The sequence below is a fragment of the Uranotaenia lowii genome, chromosome 2 (genome assembly GCF_029784155.1).
Source record: "Uranotaenia lowii strain MFRU-FL chromosome 2, ASM2978415v1, whole genome shotgun sequence".
Lineage (NCBI taxonomy): Eukaryota > Metazoa > Arthropoda > Insecta > Diptera > Culicidae > Uranotaenia > Uranotaenia lowii.
Genome location: NC_073692.1, coordinates 317,130,600 through 317,148,915, shown reverse-complemented (window position 1 = coordinate 317,148,915; position 18,316 = coordinate 317,130,600). Strand labels below are relative to the sequence as shown.

The 18,316-nt window shown below is 32.5% G+C and overlaps 1 protein-coding gene across 5 annotated transcripts in view; it reads right to left on the bottom strand.

The window, feature by feature from the left end:
• The window catches only part of LOC129744692 (uncharacterized), a 292,192-nt gene that overhangs the window by 129,635 nt on the left and 144,241 nt on the right, over positions 1 to 18,316 (bottom strand). For all 5 annotated transcript variants that reach the window (XM_055737336.1, XM_055737337.1, XM_055737338.1 and 2 more), the window contains exon 3: positions 11,609 to 11,796. In XM_055737336.1, the coding sequence (XP_055593311.1) occupies positions 11,609 to 11,796 (188 nt within the window). The remainder of the gene's footprint in view (positions 1 to 11,608; positions 11,797 to 18,316) is intronic.

The following is an 18,316-nucleotide window of genomic DNA, read 5'->3' as shown; positions in this document are numbered from 1 at the left end:
GTCTAACAATGCTGTTGCATGATGCCTCGTTTGACGGTATTCCAAAATTCAGAATAACAGTTCTTTTGGGCAAAAATTTGAAAAGAAAAGCAATTTGAGACTGCATTGAATTTGCATTGCATAAAATTGAAACCTCAAAGCTAAAGGCAAGGTAATGCATTCTACTTAGATTACTGGTGTATGAATTGCACTTTAATTCTTAATGAAAGTGTAATTGGGATATCAAAGGCTCTTTTTCTTTGCTGAAAACCATTGATACGAATTCTCACTTCAAAACATGATCTGATTTGTATATGGGGAGCAATTTATGCATGCATGAGTACGGTTGCTGCTCTCCAAAGCCCTTTTATCGGGTAATTGACTTTATCAGATTTGCGAATCAATAACCCAGACAATCCTGACCAGCATTATCTTCTGATCCTTGAAGATCTGCACCAGAATCGAAATCGGAGGAGATACTGGGAACCTAGATATATAAATGTGCAAATGCTGAATCAGGATGGAAGTGTGCCACACAAGGCAGAGACAGAGAGAGAGAAAGAGAAAGACTCGAAGAGCCATGCGGACATTTCAACAGCAATCAACCGTATGAAAGCATCCAGTTAATCGATGAAAGGGACCCATTTCCGGGGCCTCATTCGTCCATGTTCAGCACCGTTCGCATTGAAAAGGTTCCATTCCATTTGCACACCAGGACTGGACTGCGACTGGACCATTCAACTAGGAGCTGGGAAAATTGAATGAGCCAATCCAAAAGCTGAATGGAAAAGCCTAGTTTTCCACTCTGGACCTGGAGTAGTGTAACTTGATTTTCACCTGCGCTGCTGCGTTCTCCCCGGCTTTGGTTTTACTTTTTTTTGTTCTGTGTAAGTTGAGATAGCAAATGCATATTAATCTTTTGTTCTGTTCAAAGCTGGAGGTTTCATTTTCTATAGATTCGAACCTGACGATGTGTTTGAATAATTCAAAAGCATTTCTTCTTTGTCCTTAGGACCATTAAATCAGAAATAATAATCTATCTGCAGATGGTTATTCACAACACTTAGCATTCACGTGTACATAAAGGAGGAATGCCAGTTTTGCAAAATCCTTTCTAAAAGATTATTCAAAATACATTTGTACTGTGAATTGGAGGATCTTTGATCACTTTTTTCCATTCATTTCTGAATATAACACCTGAAAGTATTTCCTCACTTACTTGGAATTTAAAAATAAAACATGATCATTGATTGCTGCAGAATATTTAAACAACATTAGTGACCACAATAAAATGTTTATCACAAAATCAGATTTCATGTTTCGGATTTACTTTGATCAGCTTGGTTGTAACAAATCCCAACATAATTATTTTTTATGTTAGTCTGCAAAACATCAGCTTAAAACAGGGATGAGCAACGCGCGGCCCGCCGGCCGCATGCGGCCCTCGTGGCTTCCTTGTGCGGCCCAAGCATGTTTCAAATTTCTGTTTATGTTTACTTTTTCTTCGCTAGATTTTAATAAAACATTAGGTCATACAAAAAAATTACGTGTCAGTAATTTACCCCACACTCATTCAGTATGTAACTTTTTTTTCTGGCATTTCTTCCGTTCTTTTAAAGGCAAAAGGGCAATATTATTAATTAATAGGCGAACACAATATTTAAGTTTTTTTTTTAATTCAGATGCCATTTTTCCCAGTTATTAAAGTATCATTTAAAAATTTGGAAAAAAACATTGGAAGTTTTTTTGGATATTAAAAAACGGACATTTTCTATGAGAAAGCCTTTATAGAACAACCATATCAAATGGTTAAGTTTGAAAAAAAAAAATGAACATAAGAACAGTGAGAGGACCTAGGAATTGCATGAAGGTGAAATTTCATTTGTTTTTCAGACAAAAAAAATAAGGAGTAATGTTTATAATTTTTGCCCCTAAAAGTATGAAGTAACATGTTCAGCTTTTGAGTATATTTAATTTTGAAAGAAAACATTGAAATTCAATTGAGTCCAAACAAAAAAATACTAATTGGCATCAAAACAATAATTTTGAAGATGTTGAGATCAAGGTTGCCGAAATCACAGAAAAATCTGTAATTTCACAGAGATTCGAGCAATATTTTATCACAGAATCTGTTTAACAGAACACAGAATTTTGAAATTTTCACAGATTTCACAGAATTTTTGAATATTGAATGGGTTTCCAAAATTAATTTTTTTCGGCCAATATAAAACTTAGATTTTTTACTTTGATTTAGAAAAGTATGATAGGATTAGTAATATCAATTGATTTTTCCCAACTAAAATGTTAAAAAACACTAATGTATCATGAATTTTCCATTAAGGGGGGGGTAGGGTCTAACATTTTCAAAAAATCGATTTTTTTATTTTTTTTATTTTCTTATTGTAAAACATTTCAAGAATGTTGTGTCAAATTTTCAAGTCAATTGAAGCAAAACTGTAGAAGTTATAGGCCTTTATCTCCTCCTATCTAATACTGCAAGAAAGCAAGAGCAGAAACTTCAAACGCGTTTTTCTCGAAAGCACATTTTTAAAGTCCGTGGACATCGTCATTTGAAAACTACTTATCCGATTCTTTTCAAATTTGGAACATATTTTCTTTATATAAAATACCAGACCCCAACGTTTTTATTTTTTGATTTTTTGATTTTGGGGAGATTTTACAGGTGAAAAATTGCGGATTTTTAAGTGAAAAATCGTAGTTTTTACTTCAAACAGCCACAAAAATTTCATAAAAATATTTTTAAGTTAAATAAAAACGTTGGGGTCCAGAAAAACATCTATTAAAAATATTTTGCTCTGATTTTTTGACTTCAGATGATTCTGTGCTGAGATACAGTGTCCACCGCAAATCCTGTTTTCTAAAAGGCATCCTCGAAAATGCTCCGTCACCGGCTCATTTTTCAATATTTTTCTACGAAAAAATTACTAAATGTTCTTTTAACAATGCTTTGTACAATGCAAATAATTTGAATACATTTGTTAGAACGATAGCTCCAGAAAAAAATCGTGAAAATTGTGTTTTTTTATACCCGTTAGACCCTACCCCCCCTTAAATAAAAGTGAATAGCATCACAGAAAACCATCACAGAAATTTTGGGTAAAATCACAGAAAGTCAGAATTTTTTTTCTCAAAAACACAGTTTTTTTTTCAGCAACCTTGGTTGAGATACGTTTAAACCATAGTGATCAATGTTACCCCGAAACATGAAACCTATTTTTCTAACAAACATTTAGTTATAGCCACTAATGTCGTTGGATCATTCTGTTATCAAAGATCATGTTTTATACACCTTGACTCAGTAAGTACTTTGAAACTGTTTAGTGTTTCAAAAAAGCGTCCCCTTCCAAAACATTCGAATATGAATTAAAAAATTGATCAAAGTTCCCCCAGTTTATGGTAATGAACTTTTGTGAGAAAAACCTATTGAAAATCTCAATGCAATGATTTTATACGGAAATTCGGATACAAAACAGGGTTTAAAATCGTTTGTGAGGAAAAATTGGCGCTTTGTGGAAAAATGTCTCGAAGATACGCACAGAAATGGAATTTATGTAAATAAATTTCAATAACTTCCAATCCTGAGGGGACAGTGATCTCTCTTAAAACTCAAAATATCATTATTCATCATCACATCAGACTTTTGAAAACAGACTTATGAAGGAGAGAACCGTTTGTTTGATAAAAAAGAACTTCTCTCGAACAAACAGTTCAAAAAATTTCATTTTTAATAAATCTCAAAGAGAAGGGAAATATGGAAATTATTAAAGTTTACCTGGGATTCAAGAAATGAAGATTTAGATTGGAACTTGGACGAAATTCGCTTAAAAATATGTGAATTTGCTCAACGCCAAATTTAAACGGAATTTTGAATTGAAAATTGGGTACCATCTATAGCGAAAAATTCGGTCTTAAGGAAAATTAAAGTGATTTCGATAAAGATCCACCATCCAATGCTTGAAAGAGAGTGTTTTAGAAAACAGTTCGAATTTGTTTTAAACATTACAAAGGCTACGACAATTTTTCGTTTTTGATAAAAAAAAAGCGAATAAAATGATTTTTCTGTTTGGAAGAACAGATGTTTGCAAAAAAAGGTAAAAATCAATCAACAAATTTCCTTAAAAACTAACTAATATTTAGTGATGTATCATATCTATTTCAGCTGTATTTTGTCTGCTTTACATTTGAAATTTCGTGTTAAATATTTTTTCAAACATTTAAAATAAATTATATGCGAGTTCGTTTTTCCTTCCTTTTTTCTATTTTTATTCGAAAAAACATTTGTTATCATAAAAGAATTATGTTTAATTTTAATACTTCTCTATAACTATCCATGAATCTTTACAAATTGTTAGTAAGTGATATCTTGAGTAAGTGATATCTTGAGTTAGTAAGTGATATCTATCGGCCCGTCGAAATTATTTCAAATTGCTCACCTCTGACTTAAAATATGAAATGATTTGGACGATTGGTAATTGGTATGAAGAAGAATTTTTTGCAAAATAATACATCTAGAAAATTCAAATAAGCTCTAGACTCCTGCTTTTTAACTATCGCTTTGCATTAACTATTGTTTTTGGCGTAAGTTTGAGCTGACATGAGCTTATTATGAACAAACTTATAATCATTACAAAACAAAAATTCTGTACCCAATAAAAAGTATTGTTTTTGCCAGAATTCTATAAATTCATGCATTGGCAATGCAAAACTGCTTTTTGCGATATTTTAATTTCAGCCTATGGTTTACCAGCATTCAAATTGGCAGTCAAAGACGCTAAAATTAAAAAAATATATTTAATTTTTTTTTTGTAAGAACATCAGTTTTTTCTGAGTTACAACTAAGACTTCTGGTTTGTTCACATGAAATGCGTCGCAAGAATCGAGAAACAATTTATAACCCAAAATAAGGCCCTCAGAGCCAAAGAGGCATGAGTACAAAACTGATCAATTTTGAGTTAATAATGCCAAACGCTTCTTCATATTTCAAACTATGTATATTTGGTGATTTTTTCAGATGTTTAAAGCTTATTTACATACTTTTACGTTAGAAAAAAAAAGTTTCGAAGAATATATGGAAAACAAAGCACAAAAATGTTACAACGTGTTAGGGGAGATGGGGGCATAAAGGCCACCTTAAGGAAAACGCTTATTTAACCATCGAGAACAGCTGTAATATGTGAATTACATCATGGTTTCGTGTTCAGACACTCAAATAGTCTATTGCCTAATTGGATGAAACTTGAAAAAGTAGATAAAAACGTTTTAAAATGCATTTTAAAATTTTTTGCCGAAAGCTGAAAACCAGTCACTATAGAGGCATAATGAGAAACCCCCCGAGGCAGTATAATCACCATTAATGAAGGCATAATGAGCGTTTTCTGCCGGGGAATCTAGCAGCGAACTCTACTCGATGAAGTTAACTGAGTAAAAGAGCTACAGCTTAACATGTATCACCTGACGATTTGGCCTATTGGTATCACCTGACGATTTGGCCTATTGGTTGGATGTCCGAGAGGTAATCAGTAGGCTCGAGTTCGATTCCTGGTCGAGGTGATTTTTTTTTCATTTATCATTCATGATCATGATTGCACTAAACGGTGAGGCAAAGATTTATCAAACAAAGCAATAACAAAATAATCTAGGTCTGTTTGTAGAATGCAAAGAATTAACACATGCTCATACATACATTATGTTTCTGGTGTTTTGTTTGATGGATGATGCTTTGATGCTATTAGCCGTAAAATGTAATAATAAAAAAAAAATCAATCATGAATGGTATGTGCAAAAAAAAAATCCCCTCGAACAGGAATCGAACTCGTGTTTGCTGATTACCTCTCCGACACCTTACCAATAGGCCAAATCGACAGACGAAACAAGCTAAGCTGTAGCTCAGTTGACTTCATCGAGTTGAATTCGCTGCTATATTCCTCGACAGAAAATGCTCATTATGCCTTCATTGATAGTGCTCTGTTCGCCTCTAGTAAACAAATTAAAGTAAAAAAGCGTTTTAAAATTGATTAATGTGAAAAATTTTACGATGTTGAAAATTGAGAAACAATGTGTAGATCATGTTGCAGTGCGTACATTTCAGATCAAGATGATTGAAAGGTCATAAAAGCTTATTTGGTGGTGCTCAAAAATTATAATATTTTCGTCACTTTAGAACCCAGCTGGTTATTATTTAATATTTCTGTAAAGATGAAAAGGATATTTCTTTGTTGGTGAAAAATTAATACTAGAGGTAAAACGAAACAAATCCTTATGAAAATATGTTTAAGAAAATACGTACTTATGTAGAAAAAAGGAGTGCTCATTATGCCCTGGGTGCTCGTTATGCCCTCATCTCCCCTACCTCAAAATAAGCGTTTATTTAGGTAGGTACTTATACTGCTAGACTCCAAAGGCCTCAAATTTTTTTTTAACTTTCAGTACATCTTTGATGATTTTTTGATGGTCAATTTAGTTTCCCAGACAAATTTCCATACAAAAAAAAATACTCGTCGTTGCGCTAATCCGAATACTCGGCTCACCGAATAGTTGAGCTAATTTTTAAGTTATTTTTGAAATTTATACAATAATAGATATGCCAAATTTGGAAATAAATAAATAAAAAATATCCAAAAGTAACGTAGAAAAAGCTATACAATCATCTAAATCTTATGGTTTCATTAAAACATCTTAGGTGTATCCGTGAATCTTCCACTGATCTACACAGGAGAATGCTAACAAGTATCGCTTTTTGCTTTGAATAATGAATTCTAGATATTTTTATATATCTAGGCTTGCTCATAAATCCAATTAAGAGTTTGTGATAAGTCAAATCGGGCCGGGATGCCCAGACTGTGTATAAAACTTCCCGGATTTTGCCCGGGTTTATCCAAATACTTTGCTCAATGAAATAAAAACTAAATTTTCTCATTATCAAAGAGATTTCAGAATTTGTGTTCAAAGACGATTTTTTTTTTAAATATCCAAATAGACATATATTTGTGTTTAATTTAATTCTTAGATACGATTTTAACACTGCTGATGTGATTCAATGATAATTTTAAATTTCGAGTAATTTTCTTTCATTTTTCTCTTGTATGTTTTACGGATTTGCAGGTTTTGCAAATTTTCCAAAATATCATTGGCATTTTTAATTTGCTAAGTAATTTCTAAATTGCAGTTAGTTGTCCAACAGAAAAAGTTATCTATTTTCAAACATATACACAGAAAAAAAAATCTGAATCCTTAACGACACTGAAATTGAAAACCTTTATTATTACATGACATGGAACGCGATTTATTTATGTAAATTTACAAAATAAAAATGGTTGAATCCTTAACAGCACTGAATTCTAATGACACAAATATTACTTGACACGGAACGCGATTATTTGATGTAAATTTACATCACATATGATGTAAATAAAAGAAGCATCACATACGACGGAACAGGGCTTGTGATATAGCTCAGTTGGCAAGTCTGTTGTCTCCTGAGCCGATGTCCGCGAGTTCGAGCCCAAGAGTAAACATTGAACACAGTTGGATCGGGTAAGTTTTTCAATAACGATCCGCCAACTGCATCGTTGATAAAGTCGCGAATGCCATAAAGATGGTAAAACGACTATAATCGAAACAAAAAAAAAAAAAAAATACGACGGAATTTTCAGTGCAAATTAAATACTACACGTCTTAATGTGTTACATGTCTTTCAAATTTTACACGTCTGTTGAAGATTACAGACGTGTAATATTCAATTCGCACTGAAAATTCCATCATATGTGATGCTTCTTTTTCGTTACATCATATGTGATGTAATTTTACAATTTTTTTTTTTGGTCACACGAATTTCTCAACAACACTGAATTAGAAATTTCACAAAATTACACGACATGAAATATTACAATACACTGAACGTGATAATGTCATGTAAAATTATGAACTGTAAAGAACAGGACCAGACAAATGTGACAAAAACTGTTAAGTCAAGTCGTGCGCCAAAGTATTTTCCCCGAGCGCGAGTAAGTTAATCGGTGTTGATCGTTTCCGGAGAAATCCGAGAAGCAGGGATGCGGTTCTGAAAGCGGATCCACGGTATTCAACGGATCCAAAGATCCGGTACTTCGTGGAAAAAATAAAAATAATAAAATATAATGTGTGTTAAAAAAAATTTTGCCGCTTAATAAAATGAATCATATTAATATATTGATTATAGATGAGTTTTATTTTTATTAAGAGACGTGAAAATTCCAGTATTAAATCATATTAACAATAAATAAAACAAAACAAATTCCAATTGGAAAGTTTTTCTTCCAACATTCAGTGATTTTATAATTTACATCATTTTTATTTTACACGTTGCTAAATTTAACATCATTTTTTATTTTACACGTTGCAAAATTTGACAGGCGTGTAATTTCCAACTAGCACTGAATATTCCGTCATATATGATGCTTCTTTTTATTTACATCATATGTGATGTAATTTTACAGATTTTTTTGGTAGTGTGTATGATAAAGGGACAGAACTAAAAATTTGATGAGCATTTTTCCGAAAACAGCATTGATGCACTTAAATTAGGGTGGCAATGCATGTATGGGAAAAATTTCATGACCGATTTTTGAAAACCGTACATATCCTTTTTGTAGATTGGCCCAAAAAACTGACCTGCGCAAAACTTCAGCTCACTCAGTCTTGATTTAGGAGTGCCTCAAAGCGCTCAAAGTTTCGGGTTTTTATAATTAAAAATCACCAAAGACCAAAGAAAACACTGGAATTTTAATTTGGATGTCAAATGACTTAAAAATGTTTAAAATGTTGAAATTTGGTGTACTCACTATAAAAAAAATTGTCAAATATCGACATGAAAATTTCCAAAATCACCAAAGGGGTGACAAAAGAAAATGCATAAAATCGAAATATAAATTTTTATACAAAATTACTAAGAAACGCATAAAACGTCTCCATCTGGTGTTATCTCGAAAAAAAATTGTTTGACCTAAATAAGACTTTCTGGAACTTATTCGGTTTTCCAAAAATCGGAAAAATTTTATAGTTTCAAACTTCAAGAATATATTTGAAAAACAAACAAATATATCGGTGCTTACGAGTTTGTGGACATACTTATCAACATGAAAAAGGAAGGTGAAGTATTGAAAAATCAATTGAATGGTCAAAAATGGAGAAATAGGGTCCGGATTCTTTCAACTCTAAGAAGAATGTGGTCTGTTTGCTGATGCCGGTAGAGGATCCTTGATTCCACAGTAAAAAAAACCAGGCTAAGATTTCTCTTTCATTGAACGTATCAGTTTGAAACCTCTGTAACTTAAAAGAAACTGTGCATTTTTATATTTAATCGAACGGTTATATGATGTTCGATACAATGATTGGTTAGCTTTCTATCATAAATTATGCACAATGAAAATCAATTCAACATATTTGGACATATCGTAGTTTAAACTTAATCACCTGTCGGATTTTAACAGTTTTCAACTTCCTTACAATTGAGTTAACAGTTTTCAACATCCTTATAAAATAACATACAAAAAAATCCCTTAGCATCGCATTTTCTTGGTATATCATTTCAATTTGGAGTGCAAATTTATTTTCCTTTTTAGAAAACCCTATTTAAATATTTCTTTTTTTTTTAAACAGAAACAAGAAGGCTACCATACACGAATCCTCATCTTAATTTTAAGTCTAGAAATTCATAAAATACAGTTCAGGGAAATGTTACATTGATAAATATCGTAAATTTCAAATTATTTTGTTTTAAAATTACTAGATTTAGAGAATTACCAGCGTGGATAGAAGATTAATAGTTATAAATTGCATAATATTTCATACCAGTATGTTTCAGCTTTCACTTACTTCATTCGTTCTTGATTAAAAATGAAGACTTTGTGAAGCTATGAAGAATATAGTTATTTAGTATAGAAATTGAATCATAATTTAAATCATTGTCTGGATTGATCAGCACAATAGACTGAGTCGATTTGGGATCATTTTTAAATATCTTAAAAGCTTTGTTTTGGTTCAAAACACACCCATGGTTTTTTACAAAAAAAAATATGTAACGTTTACATGAATAAATTTTCACTTTAATGTTAGTATGGGAAAATTGAACATTTAGTTCTGAAAAATCAACATCATTTTTGTTTATTCCGTGGTACCGACCATTTTTATGGATTTTGTTCAAATTCACAAATTCTTTTAGGGAAATTTTCTGCAGAACAACTTTGTCTAAGACCGTAACGTCGTATGTTATAAGACAAAAAGTTATTACCTGAATACGGGTATATCTTTTGGCATTAAAAATCAATCAATTCAACTGGCATCACTGCTTGTGTCTGGCAAGATATTGCATCACAACTTTTCAAGAAATACTTTGATAAGCACAAGCAGTGATATTTATCAGTCGAATGGATTGAATGACCCCAAATCGACTCAGTCTATGAGTCTCAAAAGACATGCTGAGGAATATAATCAGGAATTTTTCATCAGAACAGACCTTTATTTTTTAGAAAATTTTTGTTAAAGATAACACCTAAAATATGACAAGTCAAATAAGTTCGCATTTTGAACAAATTTTTGACGAAATTTTCTTTTTTTTTTTTCGAGATAACAACAGATCTTGACGTTTCATGCATTTCTATTTGGCTTCAAAATTAAAATTATGATTTTCTGAAATTCTTTTGATCCTTTCTTGGCGATTTTTTAAATTTTCAAGTCGATTTTTGACAAAAAAAATCACGAGATAACACCAGATTCCGATGATTTATACATTTTTAATTCATTTGGCATAAAAATCCCTCTGATTTTGAGGATAAAAAACCGAAACTTTGAGCAAGGCACCCCTAAATAAAGTCCTATTGAACTGAAATTTTGCACTGGTCTGTTTTTGGGGCCAACCTACATCATGTTCAGGATCGGTTTTCAAAATTGCGCATGACTCATTTGGCTGCCACCCTTACTTAAATATACCCCGTTGGCATTGAGGGCCACATATTTCGATGATATTCTTCAAAAGTATGATTCTCAATCCAACTTAAAACATAAAAATCGGCTGAAATATTCGAACGCGGCTAAACTGATATTCATCGTACGATTTACAGGCAGTCACCACCAGAAGAAAATACGCAAATTTGGTATTTTTGAGCTAAAAAGTTTTGATGATGTACATAATACACTATTTAAATATCACTAAATTTTAAGTTTTGGAGTTGTTCTGCTGACAGTGAGAAGTGGAACAATAAGTTAAAAAAAAAGAAAAACGTGATTTGATTCTCAATGTGATACCTACATAGATATTTTCTCTAAAAGGAAGATTACGTTATATTAACATTAGGGTAGGTAGCTCCTTTTCAACCTTTTTTGTAATCCTACTTCAAGTAAGGAAGTGATTGACACGCGGAATCAAAACAATTCAAGAGCTAAGAGATGATCGATGCTCACTTACTTTTATCTGACATTAAACCTATACACAAGTTATCTACATTCAGGAATCGTTAGCTCGTCGAAGCCGTAAATGAGCCTTCAATCAATTAATCCAACGATGCCCTTAAACAGTTGTGTTTATACTTGGTTGGTAGGATTGCGATAGAATGAAGATGAAAATGACACTCACCGTTGCTGCTGCTGGACCGAGTTGAAAGGTGATGGGCCAGAAGATGATACGGATGCTGTTGCTGCTGATGATGATGTCATCGGCAGATCTTTACAATTGTAGCTCTCGCAGTCGCAATGTTTGGTCGTTACATTCAGGCTCGACGAATTCGCCAGACAGGTGATTAATTCCAACTGCTGCTGCTTCGGCTGTTCGAATGGCAGGAGGGTTGTTTTTATCATCATCATGAGCAGCGCCACGTACGGTCACGATAATTGACAGAGAATCGGGAAGGGATGGCCCGAACGTATCGTTTTGTATCACAACATCGTATCGAATCGAATCGGGGTGCAATCATTATCCATCCAAAGGACCATCCGAATCAGCATAATAAGTTGGTGATGAGTTCCGCGTCCGTGAAATCCGTTGTCCATTTTTTTTTTCGCCATCGTTTGTTCGATCAGGTTGTAGTAATTCCAACATCAGGACGCAGCGCATCATGAAAGCATACCAGAAACAAAACAACGGAATCAGAATCAAATGCAGAATCCTCGGGTTTGACATAAGGAAAACTATAGGAAAGAGGGAGACGTGGGGGTTTTGGCCGATAGGAGGAAATCATCATCAGCAATCAATTATGTATTCTTCTCGTTCTTCGTTCGTTTAGCCGTTCGGTCAGATCATTATTTGTGTTCATTTGTTGGAAGTCGATATTTTTTTCCTGCCTTCCGTGGTCACATTCTGTACGGTTGAAAATCAGAAAAAAATCGTATTTATTTTTGCGACAATAAATGACGCTGGACACATGCTGGCTGGCATGTTGAGCAGAGTAAGTTTTTCATCGAATGACACCCAGAGGCGTTGGGAATTCGAAGCTGGACAAATCGTTTAGCTTGCATAGAAAATTATAAGTTTCTCTTCAACTTGAGAGAGAGAAATAGGTTCCCAAATAATTTCCTCAAACAGAAAAATTACACTCTTTGGATCAAACAAACTAATTCTTAAAAAAAAACGGGAATTGCACGTCTTTAAATTGAAAAAAAGACATTGCCAAGTTTCTTAGTCTTAAGAGGAATGTTTTGGATGATTGAATATTAAAAGTTTTTTATTCTATCTGCCAATCGTCTACTATCGTAATACCTTAGACACCTCACATGCTTCCATTGAACTCGCAAAAATAATTGTATAAATGTATAAGCAATATTATTCGAGAAATTTATGATAATTACGGCCTATGTTCTTTCTTTCTTTCTTTGATATCTCATGTTTCTCTAAAAGGTACTTCCCATCACCTTTTTTGTCATTATTTGAGAGGTTTACAGCCACAGGCTGATTCGCCTCTAGAAACCGATCACCTTTGAAAATGTGATCATTTTTAGGTACGAAGATGTACCAAGACGATTTCAAAACATTAGATTTGAAAATATTCCTATTCTTGCACCATGAAAATTTTGGAAACTTGAATAAATAAAATTATAAAAAAAAGTTTTATGGAAATGTGTCTATGCTTTGAAAACATTTACCCACAAATTGCGTAACAGGATTAATTTCTAATAGTGTTTTATTGTTCATCACTATAGCACAGTTGAATTCAAAATTTAGCTATAAGAACATTTAATTTTCGAATCAAATGATTTTGAATTAAATAGCCTTAGCTAAAAAAATGCTCAACTTTGCATCAAATGTTTGCAAACCAACAGTGAAGGAAAACTATATGCATTTATTTTATTTTAATCAAAAATTTTTGTTTTTCTTTCAAAAAATTATTTTGAAAGAAAGAATTAATTCTTTGAACTAAATATTTTTGGACTTTGATTTTAAACAAATACTTTGATTATAAATTAATGGTTCAAATGCTTATTTCTTTTGAAATAAACTAACCTTTTTTTGAACCAAAGAAAAAAACATTTGACCTTAAAGAAATGATTCCTTTAAATAAAAACTAAATCGAATCAAGTTTGGCTAGTCGTGTGAAAATGTGGATCAGGGGAGAGATAGGAGTATTCAGGATGCAGTATGAGAGGTATGTTAATTAAAGAGTGAATATTGAAGATTTTTTTCATAAATGATTGCATTTATACAGAACCGACGCATGTTTTTTTTAAGTCCCTGCATGCCTCAAGCTAGGTGAAAGTTGCACAAGATGACGCCACTCTAAATCCAGCGGTCAGGTCAACGAAAATTAGGACCGAATGAATCGATTTTAGTGAACCAGTTTTTGACCCAGTGTTTCATTTATTTGTAAAGATTTAAAATGCTTTCTTCTTATCATTTGATATTTCTAATAGGAATTTCAAAACAACAGAAAATATTTCTTTCAATTGGAATAAATGGAAAATGATTCAATGAATAAATGCTTTCAAATCTAAATCTGAGTAACATTGGGGAAAATGTAAATAACATTGAATCAAATGAAATCGTTTTTTGAATCAAAAATTTTTCAAAAGAAGCATTTGAAACAAAAAATTTTAAACAAAAAAAAGGAAATTTTCCTTTGTTTTTGCGGCACTTTTCTTGGAATTAGAAAATCATTGCCGCTTTTCTCCCTGCCTCCCTGCTTTCTCGCTGCCTTTTCCTCCCTATATTATTGTTAAATTATATAAACGCCACTCTTACTTATGCCAAAAAACATCTATCGATTACTATTGTTTGTATCTATATCAAAATAACTATGCTGAATGAATTGGTGCCACTAAAGATTTTCGTGCTGACTTATGAAAGTTGAAGATTAAATCATTTTTTTTTTATCATTTTACGTGAACTAAAGAAAAAAGTGATGAAAATTTATTTAGATGGCATCCCTGATCTACACTTTTTGCGATTGTCCAAAAAAGGTGCCAGGGGTTTTGTCAATAATCAGGACACTGCGAAGAAAATAATCTGAATTTTTTATTTATATCACTGGATTGCGTAAAAAAAGGCGAAATACAGGTGCTGTAAATGCCTTAATATTTGCTACAAAAGTGAGCATCTTCTTGGCTGGACTGCAGTTTATGTCGAAAAACAACCTTCTAAAATTCATCGGAACTTCGGAACCGAAGATTACCATCCGTTAAATGGCATTGACCATTCTATTGCACATTGATTCGATGTTCTTAAAATTGAACTACAAATTCGATCCTTATTAAGATGTTTTTTTAAACAGGATAATTCGAGACATTTTAAAAACCAATTTTCAAAAATCAACACAATTCGAGAGTTTTTTTTTTGAAAATCATGGCTGCTGCATGTATGGGACTGTTTGTATGGGATGAATAAACCCAAGAGGCTTAAAATCCTAAATAAAACAACAAAACAAACAGAAAATCAGGACAAACCCTTAATAATCAGGACACCTGGCATCTCTGACAAAACTTCGAAACAAATCGAGTAATACTTCCCGTTTTGTCGCCAGATGTCCCGTTTTCTCGTTAAGTGATGTATATCGTTAAAGTTTATCGGGTAAATGCAACATGTCTTATGAACCGATTTTTTGCGTCCAAAATAATTTTTTTTAAGAGTCTTATGAAATTCTTTCGATTTTCATACGAAGTTCTTATGAAGAATAAAGGAAGCGGTATTGTGAAAAAATAATGAACACTTTCAATCCATCAGTCATTTTTGCTTCGTCATACCAAGCGCTAACCAGTTGTGGAGTCATTAGTCTTTCATAAAGTTGAAAGTGATTTTGTTATTCCAAATGGTAAGTTTACTTTTTGTGAACGTCCAAATTATTTATTTACTTAAATACAATCTTTTGTGTTTACTTTTCAGCATGTTGACCCGCGAAAAGGATAAGTTCAATGGATCGGGTGCGGCAGAATAATGTTATACCCAGAAAATTATCTGAACGTTTTAAACATCAATAATCTTCACATTTTCTCATTGAACGTGAAATTTTCTGTTTTTATTAGACCCTCTGATGAAAAGCAACAACCTCTCATTGAAGCAGGTGTTCATCTGAAGAATTCATCCGCTTCATAAGACAATCTTATGAATTTCAATGATTTTTCTTATGGCACCACTTCATAAGACAATCTTATGGTATACATTATAGTATTTTTCTGAGTGTATACCAACACTCTTAGTGTAAAAAAAAATTTCGGACAATCACCAGATTTTTTAAACAAATACTTCTATAATCCTGTTACCAGTTCAAGCTTAAATGCATAAAAATGCAAATCAAAGATTCACCTTTTAAATCTCGTCTTTATATGCTGGAATCTGATTGTTTTGCATCACGCTTTTGTTTATTTCAAAATTTCATCCATCCAAACATAAAATTTTATGATTTCAGCTAGTAAAATTTATTGCAGTATTTTTACCCCTAAATGTATGCAGTATACTTATGGTTTTTCTTTAAAAACATTGTTGATAGAAAAAAAAATCGAACAAATCCAAAAATTACTGCAATTATGACGTAACAAATATATCAAAAACGTTATGACGTCACAAATATACCCAAAACTATAAATTTTCAAACATTTTCATAAGATTTTTCTTTAAAAACAAAGTTTATTGCAACTTACCCCTTTTTCTTAATACGGTGAAAATCGCATATTTTTGTAAATTTAAAAAAAAACTGGTGAAACCATAAAAAAATTTCAGACTACGTCATTTTTGTGTCCCATAAATCTAAAAACTTTTAATTTTCAAGGAAGAATATTATTCGAAAACAGCTAAGTTTGAATAACTACTCTATGTTTCTTATCTACCGAATCATTAATAAAAAATGTGATAAAAGTATCAGCTATGAACGAGAATGAAAATACAGAAAATTATGTTTACCGTTCTCTATAAATATCGAAAACCTTGCAACACAAATTATTAACACATTGCATTCGGATTCTAAAAACACAAGAGTAGCATGTAAACAAAAATAAACAATAGGATCAATATCTCCAATTGTAAAGATAAAACACCATATGACAAAAACTATAATAATAAAATGAAAAGATACAATAATAAAATCAAATGTAAAGGAACATGGAAAAATTATGAGGAGGATGAAAATGAAGACATCCAAGAAAAAATGGAGAGGAAAAATGCAAGGCATGCTATAAAGGTCTCACAAGCGTGAAGCAAAAACAGCGAATGTCACAACACCGATGCCAAATTGATGAATTAAACCGCTTGTGAAACCTAGGATGCATAAAAGCGGATTACCCAATAGCAAAACTTCAACAACAAACTGCACTTTTGAACCACGAGATAACTATGAACCACCTGTTCAACATTGATGGAGTTTGAATCGTCGACAGGGAAGACAACCAAGGAAAACTATGAATGTTGGATAGCTGCCACATTTAAACAACACATAACGTCATAAAAATTATGAAATATACTGAAAACATCCACCCCATATATTCTTACATTTTCAAAACGAACGGTACATAAACGAAGATCCAAAACAAAAAAAAACAAAAACACCACCGTATAAAGAACACACAACAAGCTGACTAAATTTTCCTTGTATCTTTTTCGAAAAATTCCTGATATTTACGGCTTATGCTCTTTCTTTCTTTGATACCTCATTAGACTGAGTCGATTTTGGGTCATTTTTTAATTTCTCAAACCCTGGGATCTTAAAAGCTTCGCCTTGGTCCAAAACTCATCCATGATTTTTTGCAGAATTTTTAAGTAACGTTTACATGAGTAAATTTGAACTTTTAGGTTTTTATAGGAAAATTGAATATTTTGTACTGAAAAATCAACATCATTTTTGTTTCGTCTGTGGAACCAATCCAGCTGATGATTTTTGTGCCAATTTATAAAATTCCTGTAGGAAATTTTTCGCTTAACAACTTTGTCGAAGACCGTAACTTCGTATCTTATTAGGAAAAAAAGTAATTAGCTGTTTAACAGGGGTATGTCTTTTAGCATTGATTAACAATAAATTCAATTGACATCACTGCTCGAGCCTCGCAAAATGTTGCATGAAAAATAGTCACGCAATACCTCGCTAGGCACGCTGCAGGGATGTCAATTGAATTTATTGTTCATCAAGAAAAGCGGACTGAAAAACATTACTATCCTGCTTAAGTTGTTATAATATTACTGACTTAGTTTAAAAAATTCCAATGATTTCCACAGCATCCTTGCTACCCTCCTAGATCTAGTTTGAAAAAAAAAGACGAATTATTTTACATTTCAATCTGCTCCATGGTCGTCCGGAAGAATTTGTGCGTTCATGAAAAAAGCAGCATCTGTCTGTCAACGCCGAACCCCGACCACAAATGAGTCTCCGCATGACAGCTTGTAGTTGATTGAAACACTTTCACTAACTGCTGGTGCTGCTGATGCGTTGATCCTGCCTGATTGTAATGCAAAGCGCATGCAACCAGATGCGACAAAAAGAAAAACGCTATATTTAAAATCACTCAAACCCCGCAGCAGGAATCCTTTCCATTGATTACGTTTGCGAATAATTAAACGACCAGCCGGATTTTTTTTCTATGGTCATCGTAAATTAAGAATGTGAATTACTATCGTTAATTCGTTGCATGGGCTAGCTTCTGCTGATCGAATTCGATTGATTTTTTGGTTAAATTAAGGCTATTTAGCTAATTTTTTAATATCCAAACTATTATATTCAAACTTTAAATTTAGATTCTGAATTTGGAAACCAAAACCAGAAAGTTCCAAGTTTCAACTATGGTTATGAGAATCAGTGAGTAGTCCGGCAGGAACTCGAATTTTCGATCAAAATTTAATGATTTAAGACTTCAGAGCTAGCTAAACGTCGCAAAG